The following is a 13,007-nucleotide window of genomic DNA, read 5'->3' on the forward strand; positions in this document are numbered from 1 at the left end:
GCTATCTCAGAATCTTTATTTTTCTTTAGTTTCTTCCTCAGCAGCTTTCTTTCTTTCCAATGATCTGCATTCCACAATTTTGTGACCAAATTTTCTACAATGTTTGCAGTACTTGGGTATCCCCTCATATTTCAATTTTTGTATAAAACCATTTTGAGGGGAATTCTCATGAATGAGACCAATATATACGGAATCTGGCTGGGGTTTAAGTAAATCAATATCCACCCTCACTTTGGCCATGCTTGGTCCAGTTCTACCCCTCGTGGCTAAGTCCAACTCAAGTGGAGTACCAATTGATTGAACAATTTGTTTTATGTATTGCCAATTATGCATACGGTAAAGAAGCTTAGGAAGTAAAACCTAGACAGGAGCAGTGGGATATCTTCCTCTGGTTTGAAGTCGGGAGACCATTTTTGAAGCCACATTTGTTTTCCCGCAATTTCAATAACCCTTCTAGACGGTGTTAAAGTCGGCCTCATTTTTAAAGTCTAATAAAACGTTAAAGTTGTCATAAACCCCAAAGTAACTGACCCTTTAACCGTAATCAATTCCTTGAATTTAGAACGTAATAGATCTATTTGCGGTCTAGGTTTGAGAATACAATTGTGAATTTGCGGTCTGTGGCCATGACGCCATAGTAGTCAGTAGCTTGGAATAGCACCGCCGGAGCACCATTATGAGAAGATTGAATAGTCTTAGTCTGTTCTTTTTGCTGTCACATAAAAGGAGGAACAGTGTTTGAGCAATGTTGAATACTAGCAGCATAGGAGACTTTTCCTTCAATTGAATCTGTGGGAATGCTTGTAGATGTTAAAGGAGCTTTTGCCCTTCCAGAAGCGCCAGATTGGCATCGTTCGGCGGGTCCATTGGACCAGCGTGTGTAAGAAGGCTCCCTAACGGTACTATAATGGTTAGTTTTTCGAGGAGAGAGAAGAGAGCATTTTTGGGTGCAATGTTATCTTGATCTTCTAAAAAAAGTATTTTACTTTTTTTTTTTTTTTGAAAAAATAGACTCCTAATAACTGTAGTTTGTCTTTGGTTAACTTAACTACATTGGGTGTGCGGGTAAGTTTATACCATTATAAAGTAACTCTATTCTAATAGGATTACGATTCCTATATTAACATAATTATAAAGTAACCCTATTCTATTTGGACTACAACTCCTACAATAATAAATCTTTCTTTAATTTTATTACAACAATCACCCAGTTTGTATTAATTTGCTCGCATTGTTTGTCTAAACTCAGATTAAAAGAAATTATAATTAGAATAACATTAGTCAATTTATGATGATGCCACAGTGCATACTTGTGGAATGTATACGTGTAATTACATAGAAGACGCCGCTAATATATAGTGTGGTAATTGAACTGATATTTCTTATCATCTATCAATGAGCATTTATCATCTTTATCTGCTTTTTATCATTGGCGACAAATAATGCTCCAAAGGCCAAAGCTTTCAAACGAAGTGCAACTATAACCAATTGCACTGAAATGTCTAAAAGACACAGCTACAGCCAGAAGCTTAAACGCAAACGTACATTGCCATTCGGCAATTGGCACCAATAATCTATTTCAGGTTCAACGCATTTATACAAAACAGGTTCCAAATATAGATGAAAATAGTCCTATTCGGTGTCGTTTCAACATGCAACCACTGCATCAAGGTGAATTAAAGACAAATTAGGCTATCAAGTGAATTTAAATAAAACAATTAAGAGAGAGAATATGCAGTTATTGACCCCCTTTAAAAGATACGGAGTGATACGGAAGTTGTTGACAATTTATTCCTCCTTTTTCTCTTCGTGTATTTCAAATTAGTAGTAGTAAAATTAATCATGATAATACAGCGTGATATTCAGCTGAAGCAAATCGAAAGGATATTTTAGTTCTGTCACTTGCAATATGTTGTGTCTACCACCATATATATTTATACAACGTGTGACTTTGAGATCTAATTATACTATAACTAAGTTATCCTTTATCCGTAGGAGTCGAATTCTTCAAATCTTCAAATAAGTGTTCTAATACATGAAATAAAACCATGAAAGGACAAAAGGAGATTAAGAACTTTCACTTCATTATATTGAATGATACAAAGGGACATAATTCAGTTCAAAAGTTACAAGGAATAATTATGAAAACTCTAATGCCTCAAAGTGAAAATCACCAAATTTACTAATGTCGTCCATATCCAAACCATGCAAGTCAGAAGATGTCATAATCGAAACCACACCTTCAAGAGAAAAATCATCTGCCATTATAGCCGGAGAGGATGGCATCAAATCCTGCCCATCCAGTGCAGAAGATATATCACTATGTAATTTTGAGTCTTCTCCTGAAATGATCACCTGATGAAGTGGCTTCTTTAGTGAACATTTACAAACGTGACGGTCAAAGTATGTAGTTCGGTAAATTATTGGGTCCTCTTTGATTCTTTGAACTTGTTTAGTGGCCGGGCACTCTTTATCATACTTGTGACTGCACCTATAGTAGCACCTTTCCTCACGAAAAGAGCAACACAAAAAAACTTATTACTAAAACTGACGTTTAATATAGCAAACAAAAAGATATCAATGAAAACAAATACTATGGGTTTTTACTCCATGACAGTTCCATCTTTTTGTTGTATTAAAAATATAATTAAGCAAATAAACATTTGTTATTTCTAATAGTTTGAGTGATTAGATAAGGTGGTCTCATAATTTAAAATGAAATTAGATTAGATATAGATTTTGGGTTTACATGATTGACCAGTAAAAAAGAATCAAACCCACACATAAAACGCGTTGAGAGCATAATTAATTAATAAAAGCATTTTTTTGAAACATTTTTAGATTAAGTAATCACACAATTCAATACGTAAATATAGTACTTATTTAGGTAGTTATTTACTTTAGTTGACATATCTCTCATAGTACTCGATGCGGTGAAACAAGAAAAGGTTGTATATATACCTTGGATATTTTGAATTAAGTATAACCTTCTGCCCGTATTTCCTCCATGCATGTCCATCTTCCGTTGTTGTAGACTCTCTCGTGCATGAATCTGATGCATTTCTGCATAGTTTAGTGGAAGTCAGAATTTTATTAAGAGATCATTGGTTTAAAATCAGGTTATTCTGTGATTATAATTAATTAGGATTAACTATTCCACTTTTTATATGGAATAGATAATTCCTTAATTGTGTTATAACATTTATCTCAGTTTTCAGTAATATCCACAACCGAACATATGACAGATTTAATCCCAAATTTGATACCGGGATAGTCCACTTAATCTCTTCCACCAAACGGCTCCTAAAGGAAGTCAAAATATTTCAGATCTAAAGTACTATTTTCCAAGCAATTCAAGTTTTTAGTCGTAGATTATTCCTAAGTCATAACTATGAATTCCATTTTTTAACACAATATAAGGATCAAACAAAGATTTCGGGCAAAGTCCATTCTCCTGGATGCATTAAGCAAAACCATCACTTCTTCTTTTCTGAAAGTAACCAGTCGCTGAGGATAAAATACTTTTTCATATTACAATTACTTTCTGATTTTCTATCATATTAACGTTTTAATATACATGTAGATCAAGGATGTTACATAAGTTTTTATACATATTATCAGTAATTAGTTAATTAACTAGTTACAACAGATCATTTATTTTATTTTTTAGGTTATTAAATTAGACTAGTTATAAACTCTTATATGTTGATAGGTCATCATTTAACCCGATAGGATATTATACATAGCCTATGGTGCACATATTTAAATTCTTGGATTTAAGTTATATGTATTAATAGTGTAATGAATTTTTACCTCATCAATATAATTTAACTTGTTATACTAGTCGGTCATTTTTTTTTTCATTAGCAATATAATTAATGTTATTAAACAAAGTTATAAGCAAGCAATTCTTAGATAGTCTGATTGTCAAACTATTTTTTTCATCTTGAACGTATTGAGCATAAAATCTAAATTCACCATATCTCACCTTCTTCTCCGGTTGCAAACTCGCCGGTCCTTCACGACTTGCTTGTCCTTCTTCCTAAAATCGCTGTCAGCCTTCGGGATCTGGAATACCCCTTTGGAGCCAGCAAAATTAAGTTCAGAGAGAGCTTCAGTAAAAGATGTCAAGATTTTGAGAATAAGGTCATGAGCTAAGACTGGTTTATGATGTGCAAGAGGTTGTTGAAGCAGAGTTTGAAGTTGGACAGCAAATTCTTTGCCTTGTACAAGATGCTGTTTTATCAATCTTTTCCGATTTGTACGTGGTCTTTCAGCCACCATTTTAGTAATTAGTCCCAGTAGGTTTGGATAAGATCTGATGATGGCTTGTGTGTTGGGGAGGAATTGTTCCTTTTTATATGAGTGATTGAAGGAAGAAAGAGGCAATTCAAAGGAAACACACACTCATGAAAGTAAAATTCTATTTTTATTTTTTTTGTTTTGAAAGTGATAGCTACTTACTACTACTAGATTTGGATGTCATAAGCGTGACATGTGAGCATGACGTAAACAAGAAAATGTTTACTTGGTATAATTTTTTTTGTGGCAACCACCCAGTTCCAAAATCAATTTTCGAAGGGGATATCATGACACACAATGAAATAATTACGAGTTCGTACTTAAATGACGGAAAAAAGTCAAAAGTAATCAAAGTACCCCATAAAAAAATTATCAAAGTACCTTTATCGCAATAAGTTATTGCGCTAAAGGACTTAACCAAAACGGTCAGTTAAGTTCTTAATTAGCGTAATAAATTATTGCGCTAAAGGCTTAATAGGTCTATGGCAGAACTCCTCAGTTTTTCACAGTTACTCCATATCCCTTCATCTTCTCCATTTTCAGTTTTTTTTTCCATACTTTAACCAACGATTAGTCATGTCTCAAGAGTCCAGAACCTCAATATTTTCTATAGAACTCGATGTTTGTTTGTGCGGTCAATAATACCAGCTCAAGACATCAAGGACCCCTAATAATCCGGGTCGCTGTTTTTGGCATTGTAAAGTACCTCAAGTAAGTTTTTTTGAAACTTTTTATAGTCTTTATCACAGTCTAAATGTTTTAATTTCAAAAGCTGAACTTTTATAGGCAAATGGTGGGTGCTGATATTTTCGATGGAATGATACAATACCCGTTGATAAAACTGTGTTGGCGCGATTTAAAAAGCTTCCGGTTGATATATAGAGATACCGCGACTTCACAAAGTAATAGAAACATCGCGAAGTTTGATATGCAGTTTAAACTTAAGGAAGTTGAAGAAAAAATTGAACTTCTTGAGTCGTTGCTAAAACACTCAGAAGACAAAAAAAATTACTTCAAGGATAAGCTTAAGACACTCAACACGAGAGAAATGCTTAGAAAGGGAAACTGAGATTTTGGAGGATGATAGGGGTCTCTTGGTTGTTTGTAATTTGGAAATGTTGCATTGTCGGTTAGGTGTATTATTTTTTATGTATCTTTTTTGTTTTAGTTTTTAGGTGTTGCACTTTTTATGTATTATGTATTATTTATGTTTTTTTTCCTAATGTATTATGCAATCGACTTTATGAGTTCTAACGTAGTTTCTTTGTGTTTTCTATGAAAATTTGAAATGTTGCACTTTGTTTGTGTTTTTATGTACTAATTTCTATAAACATGCAGTTGCACGTTACTATCATAGTATGGATTGTATCTACTTAATACAGTTTTGAAATTGATGTTGTCATATTTTTTCCTGAATAATATAATTCCTAATTAATAGTATTGTTTACCGTAAAAAGGTACAATTGAATTTGTTTAGTGGTTTAAAAGATACGGGAATTGATTTGTTATTAATGAGAATAAATTGCAAATGGCAAGTAATAAAATCAAGTACTAATTATAAAACAAAAATATAATAAAATAAGCATGAGTCATAGAAACTCAGAGGAATCTCTTAATGGGAGAAACTCCGGATGAACAATTAAGCCTTGAAGAACACTTTGAATCTGATACAATAAGTGGACAAAAGTAATATAATTTGCTTGTAAGTATGAATGTAAATTGTTAAGTTAGAATTGGCTGCCTTACAATAGAATGAGAACATTTACTTATACTAGAGCTACGGGGTGCATGATGCACAAATCAAACCCCCTTAATTAACAATTTTTTTTTTTTTTTGTGAACGAAAAGATTCTATTTACCTCCATACAAAACCAGTCTTTTGTACAATTTACGCAAAACATAACCCTGAGCAGCTATCCGTACTACTCCTACCTTAACTGCTATCTATCATATACTATGCTTCTTGTACATTTAAATTGCCATACAAATCATGTATCCAATTCTTCCCTGCCCTACTGCTACCTCCATTCGTGTTACTATATACTGTAATGCTAATAAAAGGTAATTAAGAGGTGATAAAGGCTAATAAAGGCTGGAAGAATCTTGGAGGCTTTTTGTAACGCTTCTGTAACGGTCACATTTTGAATTGCTTCTTAGCTGGCCATAAGTTTGTATCCGGTGACTAATACCTAGACAAGCACCTTCAGAACTAAACGAGTGCTACGGTATGTCTTTGACTCGGGGCTTTCTTTACGATGATCCTCTTCTTCTGGACATGCTGAGGGGAGTATCTGGTGTCATCATGGTTGAGTAACCACTGATTGGTCACCCCTGCCACGTGTTGCTTCCTAACTCACCTAACTCTTGAGACTGATTTTTACCGTATACATTTTTTTTTAATTTAACTCATCCATCTTCAAGAGTGGATGCCTTTCATTAATCAAAAGATATTTTACACAGCAAAGGAGTTATAACTCCCTGCACCTACTTAATTGGAACATACTCCAATTATAGCATAAGTAGGATTTCTTATAAGCTTGCAAAAAATGAGTTGATTTTCTATCAAAATCAAGCTTCAAGGAACATCAAAAGTGTAAGTTCTATACATGCTCCTATTCAGAGTGAAGGAGTTTCTAATATTTTTGGTCCTAAAGGAAGGGAAGTTCAGTTTGTCCATTTTGAGAGCACCTCTTGCTTCCTTAGGCAGTAGATGGAACTGAGATATCCAAGTCGTGTTGTTGCATCTTAGTCCCCAATTAGCCAATCCATCAGCTACTTTGTTCCCTTCTCTAAAGCAGTGTATTATACTCCATTCCTCCATTTGCTCAAGCATCGCCTTCGATTGCTTAATGGAGTTCCAAGCAATCCACGAAACATTTACAGTATCTTTTATCCAATCCACTAGCAATTTTGAGTCAACCTCAATTTCCAGCCTGCTATATCCATTGTCCTTACACAAAGCAATTCCAATTTCAACAGCTAAAACTTCTGCCATATTATTAGTAATATGGCCAAGGAATTTCCCATATGCAGTAACTAAATTTCCTTGCTCATCTCTAATGATGCCCCCAGCTCCACTAGGCCCTAGATTTCCCTTTGCACAGCCATCAGAATTCAGTTTTACAAATCCATCCTTAGGTCTTTCCCATTTCATCATAATATGGCTAATCTTCTGTGTAACTTGGTCCTTCATCTGAAATAATTCTTCTCCTTTCAGGTATGGACTGATCATTGTGTACTATTTGTGAACTGTCATAGCAGCTTGTGTGTTGATGTTGTATTTGATGTTGTTTAAATTCATCTTTTTGTTGTCATATCTCTGCTTGCATCTTGCTTTCCAAATCTGCCAAATGATAATCCCTGGTAGTATTTGCAGGAGCACTTTCTGTAATGGATTTCCAGCTTTAGTTATTCACCATGAGACTATTTGTTGTCTTAAGCATCCATTTCCCTGCAAAATTCCAAAAATTCTATTATAATATATCCATAATTCTTGAGCAATCATACCTTTGTGAAACAAAGTGCTCTCCTCCTCTTGATCGTGGTTGATACAAAGAAGAACATCTTGAAGGTAGATGAACTTTGAATCTGATCAGGTTGGTATCAACAGCCACATTATGCCTCATTAACTTCCACAGAAAGAAGGATGTTTTGAAAGGAAGTTTTTTGTGCCAGGTCATTTTGTTGGCTATGGTAATCATCTATCTCTTTCTCAATACTTCCCATGCAGTTTTGCAACTGAATATTCCATTGTTGCTATTAGTCCATATAGGATGATCATCTTCTAAGGATGTATGAATTTACCGTATACAAGTATAGGAAGATTTGTAAGTAGTGTAGGTTTCTTAAATTTTCATATTAATTAGAATCTAAATTGTACTCTGAATGTAACCATTGGCTATCAAAGTGTTTTATTAATTGATGCCTACAAATAAGACTTACTCGGTTTCAAAAGTACTTCGGGAGAAAATCTATTTTTTTTTTCAATTTCTGAAAAACAACTTTTGTTATTATTCAGAAAACACGTACATACGTTATTCCTAAAAGTTTGGTCAAATACTTCAACTCTCTAAAATAATCATAAAAAAAAAAACTTTTATACTTCTCAAAAGCCTGGCCAAACAGATTAATATTAGTAAATTACTTTTAGACATTGTGTCAACTTTTTAACCACCCATACCCTTAACCTGCACTCGACTTTTTGTTGCCGACAACTTTATATACTTCAAGTTGATTCTTGAATTTTCTCCATTATTTGATTAATGATTTGTCAATATAATTTAATTTTTATACAAATGCTATAGTCTTGAGAAAAAAGAATTCCCGTACTTCCCTTACATGTACTCAAATTTCATAAAGTTTCCTTATCCTTATAGACGACCAACCTTTGTTTTTTAAGTAAATAGATTTGTAAACTCGATCGGGACAAAAAAAATTCAATTAAAAAGAGCTGGATGTTTTTCCGGGCATATTACAGATACACTCACCAAAAGCTACTCCCTCCGTCCCAATTCATGTGGCACCATTTGACTTGACACGGAGTTTAAGAAAGAAAAAAAGACTTTTGAAATGTGTGATCTAAAACAAGCGTTACATAAATGTGTGGCTGTAAATCATCTCATAAAGTTAAATTGTTTCTAAATACAGAAATGTGATATTCTTTTTGAGACAGACCAAAAAGAAAATGGTGCTACATAAATTGAGACAAAGGGAGTATATGATCGCCCAGCCAAGAAGCAAGTGCAGCGCCTTGATGACAATCCGTACATCCTTGAAGTCACATACACATCTCAACATGTACAGTTGCCAATTGTCAATTGAAGTCCCATACATAAGCAAGTGCCAAGCTGATGTATTCAGTTGAATTAACAGCATCCACATTTTCTCTGTTTGATTTCCAAATTGATAAGGCAACTTGTTCATCAGTAGGTGAAAGCAATGGAACAATATTGTGCATTTTCTGAATGAACATAAATGTATTAATACATGCTGAACTTCTTCACAACTAGCTAGCCTGTAGCTATAAATGCAGCCAAAAACAAACTGGAGGTACTTATGGTAAAGTGGATGTTTTGTAATCATTTGCCTACGTTGTTTTCTAAATAGCTAATACTTTGAACTATAAGGAACTGCCAAATTCACGTAGCAGTAATTGTATCATGCAATCAGGACGTGCACTGTCTTGTTCTTATGTTATGTAGGGTTTAAGGGATTGCCGTTAACAGTGGGAAAGTGCTCTGTGTGAGCATGTGATGTTTCTTTGTCTAACCATTTAATAAAGTATATATGGAACATGTTGTTTTGTACCCTCGTACGGCATAAGAGGGATGAATTGGAATGCTACGATTTTATATATTCTCTTAACATTTGAAGAAAATGAAATCTCCTGCTCTCTTACATTTTAAATAGAAAAAATGGCCGTTTGAGATCTCTTATGTGTTTTTGAGATCTCTTATGTATAAAAAATGAAGATCTCTTGTAAAAAGATCATAAAACTAAAATAAGTTTGAAAAGAACTAAAAAATAATTTCTCCCTAAAATTTGCTCCAACTATAGAAAATGAGATCTATTGCTTCTTATGGAAAAGGCTTCCCTCCGGTGGCAATCTCCTCCATTTGGTCCGGTTCTTGTTTACCCCGAAATTAGGTAATAAGTTGAATTTGTAAGTGAGGTATAGGATATGTGGACAAACTTTAATCTATTTTGATTTTTGGGGGAATGTATATGTGGATTCGTGTGTTGACTTATATATATAAATATATATGTTAATAACTTGGACAAATATGTTGATATTATAGATTCAAGCTAAATATATATGTATATTATGGTACTATATCGTATTGGATGGACGAATCAAGCCAAGGAACACTGCAGATCCGGACCAAAGTTAGAGAGAGAGAGCTTCAATAGAGTTTCAATATAATTTCTATTACAATGTTCTAGATCTGAAAAAAGTTAACCCCTAAAAGTAAGGAAATGCCCCCTATTTATAGTTTTGCCCTATGGGCCTTTCATACAACATAAAGCCCTTTTAGAATAAAGAAAACCCTAAAAGGATAAGGTTGGGTCGTACGGTCTGACACCCGTACAATTGGCAGCATTATGTGGCAAAACGGTCTTGACACGTGGCAATTGAATAACTGATCAACCGGACTAATGGCCACGATCAACTCGGCCATAAAGAAACCGGACTAACGGCCACGATCAACTCGGCCATGGAGAAACCGGACTAACGACCACGATCAACTCGGCCATGGAGAAACCGGATCGGGTTGTGATGAGGAGTTTGCCCTGACAACCTCGGACCTTACGGTTTCCTCCGACTTCTTCTCGATCAACCACTTCCGATGCAATACCCCCGGTCCGAAAGAAAGTCCGAGCGCCGTGCTTGTTTTAATTCCTTCCTCGATCCCAGTCTCACCGGTCTAGCATTAATCCGACTTTTACCGTATACAGATAGTCCCCACACTTTTCGGACTGAAGTTTTGCCGGAGTAACGGGAAGTGGATGAGTCACGAAATCGGTGGTTCCATAAGCCCGTTCTTTATCTTTCATTTTGGCGAGAAGCTACGTCACGTCCTTCTCGCCATCAGCCACGTGTCACACCCCGAACGGCCAATTTTGGTAACCGCCGTAACGCGCGTCATTTTAAATCACGTCTCATTAATTATGGGACACGTGGCATCCCCCGGTTGGTTGGGATCTGTAACCGTCTCGGTTCCCATGCCTATATAAGGCCTTTTGATCCCTTCGTTTCTTCATTTTTACTTCTTCACTTCGAAATCACCTTCATCTTCACTTCCAAATCACCTTCATCTCACATTTCTCGTTGATTTCAACCGTTCTCATCCCCAAATTCGTTGCTTACATTGATTGCAAGAACCTTGTCAACCTCTCATCTGCTGTTTTTTCGATTGAAAGCGTTGCTTCGTTTCTTGCCATTTCGAATTTTCCTTTTTCCTTTCAACTGCTCCTTCACTCTTTCTTATCATTTTAACTTTGTTCCCTCTCCCTTTTCGAATTCGTCAATCTCCTTTTTCCATAACTTCCAAATGTCTGCCAACACCGAAACCACCTCCCAGGACGTTCCCTCGATTTCTTCTCAAGGAGTCGAGCCGGTTTCTCAACCCAAGGGAAAAAACGTCACCGAGCCCACTGCTTTAGACATAGTACCATCCAAACCCAACTACAACAAAGAATTCGAAGCCGAGAAGCCTTCCTTGGTTGCGGACAAAGGGTACTATGTAAGGCGATATCCCTCTTCCATTACCGAGGATAAACTTGGTCAAGTACGGGCTGATTGTGGATGGGATAACCGTTCGGTGCAAGTGTTCGCCCTCGGGCCTGACAAATCTATCACCAACCATAGGGAAGGCTTCTTGTACGTTTACACCTATCCCTTTATGCTCAAGCTCGACCCCCCAATTGATCCGGTTATATTGGAGATGTGCCGGACAGATAACATAACCTTGGCCCAAATTGGTCCAATAATCTGGAGGACCGTGGCCTGCTTCCGGCTGTTGGCCAACAATGCAAAAAGGAATTCACGATGACTCACTTAATCAGCTTATAATCCCCGAGGCGATTCCGAGGGGGTGTGATAAAGCTCGCCAAGCGAGGCCGGAACCCGATCTTTTTGAAGATGGATAAAGACAGAGACCGGGGTTGGTTAGAGTGCTTATTCCGGCTGAGTATATGCCCTTCCCGAAAGAGTGGAACGATAACCGTAAGTTTCTCAGTTCTCCCTTCAATAACTATTCTTGAATGTTTCATCAAACCCTTGTATTTACACTTCCTCTCCTTCTCTTTTTATCAGCCGTGGCATGGATACCTCCGGCCGTCCCAAACATGAACGAGTGGGTTGAAGCACTTCTCGGCTAACACACCCATGAAGAACTGACATGGGGAATCCTGTCGCGTGGCTGATGGGTTGCCCAAAATCATTGTAATACTATATTTGAATTAGGATATAATGTATCTTCTACTTTTTCTTTTCTTTTCTATAACCTCTTCGGTATTTAGGTTTACCCAAGGGCTTGGTGGAGCCCCGGGCATCGGGAGGCATCGAGCAAGGCTGTGCCGGTACCGACCTGATCTCGGCAGCCTCATCCCGTACCATCGTTGCTGCCAACAAAAGGCGAAGAAAGCCCTCGGACAAAGGGCAGAAGCCGAGAAAAAGGGCAACGAGCGTCGTTCGGGCTCTAAGAGATGAAGAAGAGCCCGATTTAATTATCTGAAGGGTTAGTGTGGCCCCTTCATCGAGTCTGTTCCGGAGGAAGTAGACACCGTTCCGCCACTTCCTTCAGCGGGGGAAAGACCTTCCGCTCCGGCTCTGCTCACTGGTAGGGAAGAAACCTTTTACCCGGCACCTCTAAGGTCTATTGAATTAGTTGATATTTCAGGTGATGCCTCTTCTAAAGAGGTTCCCCTGCAAAGGACAAGGAGATCCGGGCTTGACTCGACTGCCGAGGTCGAACAAGGAGCTGAGCCGATACCCGACACCGAGGCTCCAACGGATCCTGGCTCACTGCCCGCCGGGGACCCAACTGCAACATCCAAGGCACCTGCTCCTACCGAGGCTGCTGGTGCTGTTCCGGCCTCTCCTACTACTCCGAGGTCGGATAACCTCGATGATATGTTTTTGAAAACCCCTCCTGCAACCGGGAAAGCTGCCGGTTTCGGACATCTTCCCATCCCTCGAGCCA

General features: G+C 37.0%; 1 protein-coding gene across 1 annotated transcript; it reads right to left on the reverse strand.

Moving 5' to 3' along the window:
- Positions 1-2,067: 2,067 nt before the first annotated feature.
- LOC132051625 (WRKY DNA-binding transcription factor 70-like) lies at positions 2,068-4,388 on the reverse strand. The gene is made up of 3 exons (XM_059442781.1): positions 3,989-4,388; positions 2,962-3,063; positions 2,068-2,503 (listed from the first exon to the last, which is right to left on the reverse strand). Exons 1-3 carry the CDS (start codon positions 4,282-4,284, stop codon positions 2,140-2,142), a joined length of 762 nt encoding a protein of 253 aa, XP_059298764.1. The 5' UTR covers positions 4,285-4,388; the 3' UTR covers positions 2,068-2,139.
- Between the last annotated feature and the right edge of the window lie 8,619 nt (positions 4,389-13,007).

Source organism: Lycium ferocissimum, chromosome 4, assembly GCF_029784015.1.
Source record: "Lycium ferocissimum isolate CSIRO_LF1 chromosome 4, AGI_CSIRO_Lferr_CH_V1, whole genome shotgun sequence".
Lineage (NCBI taxonomy): Eukaryota > Viridiplantae > Streptophyta > Magnoliopsida > Solanales > Solanaceae > Lycium > Lycium ferocissimum.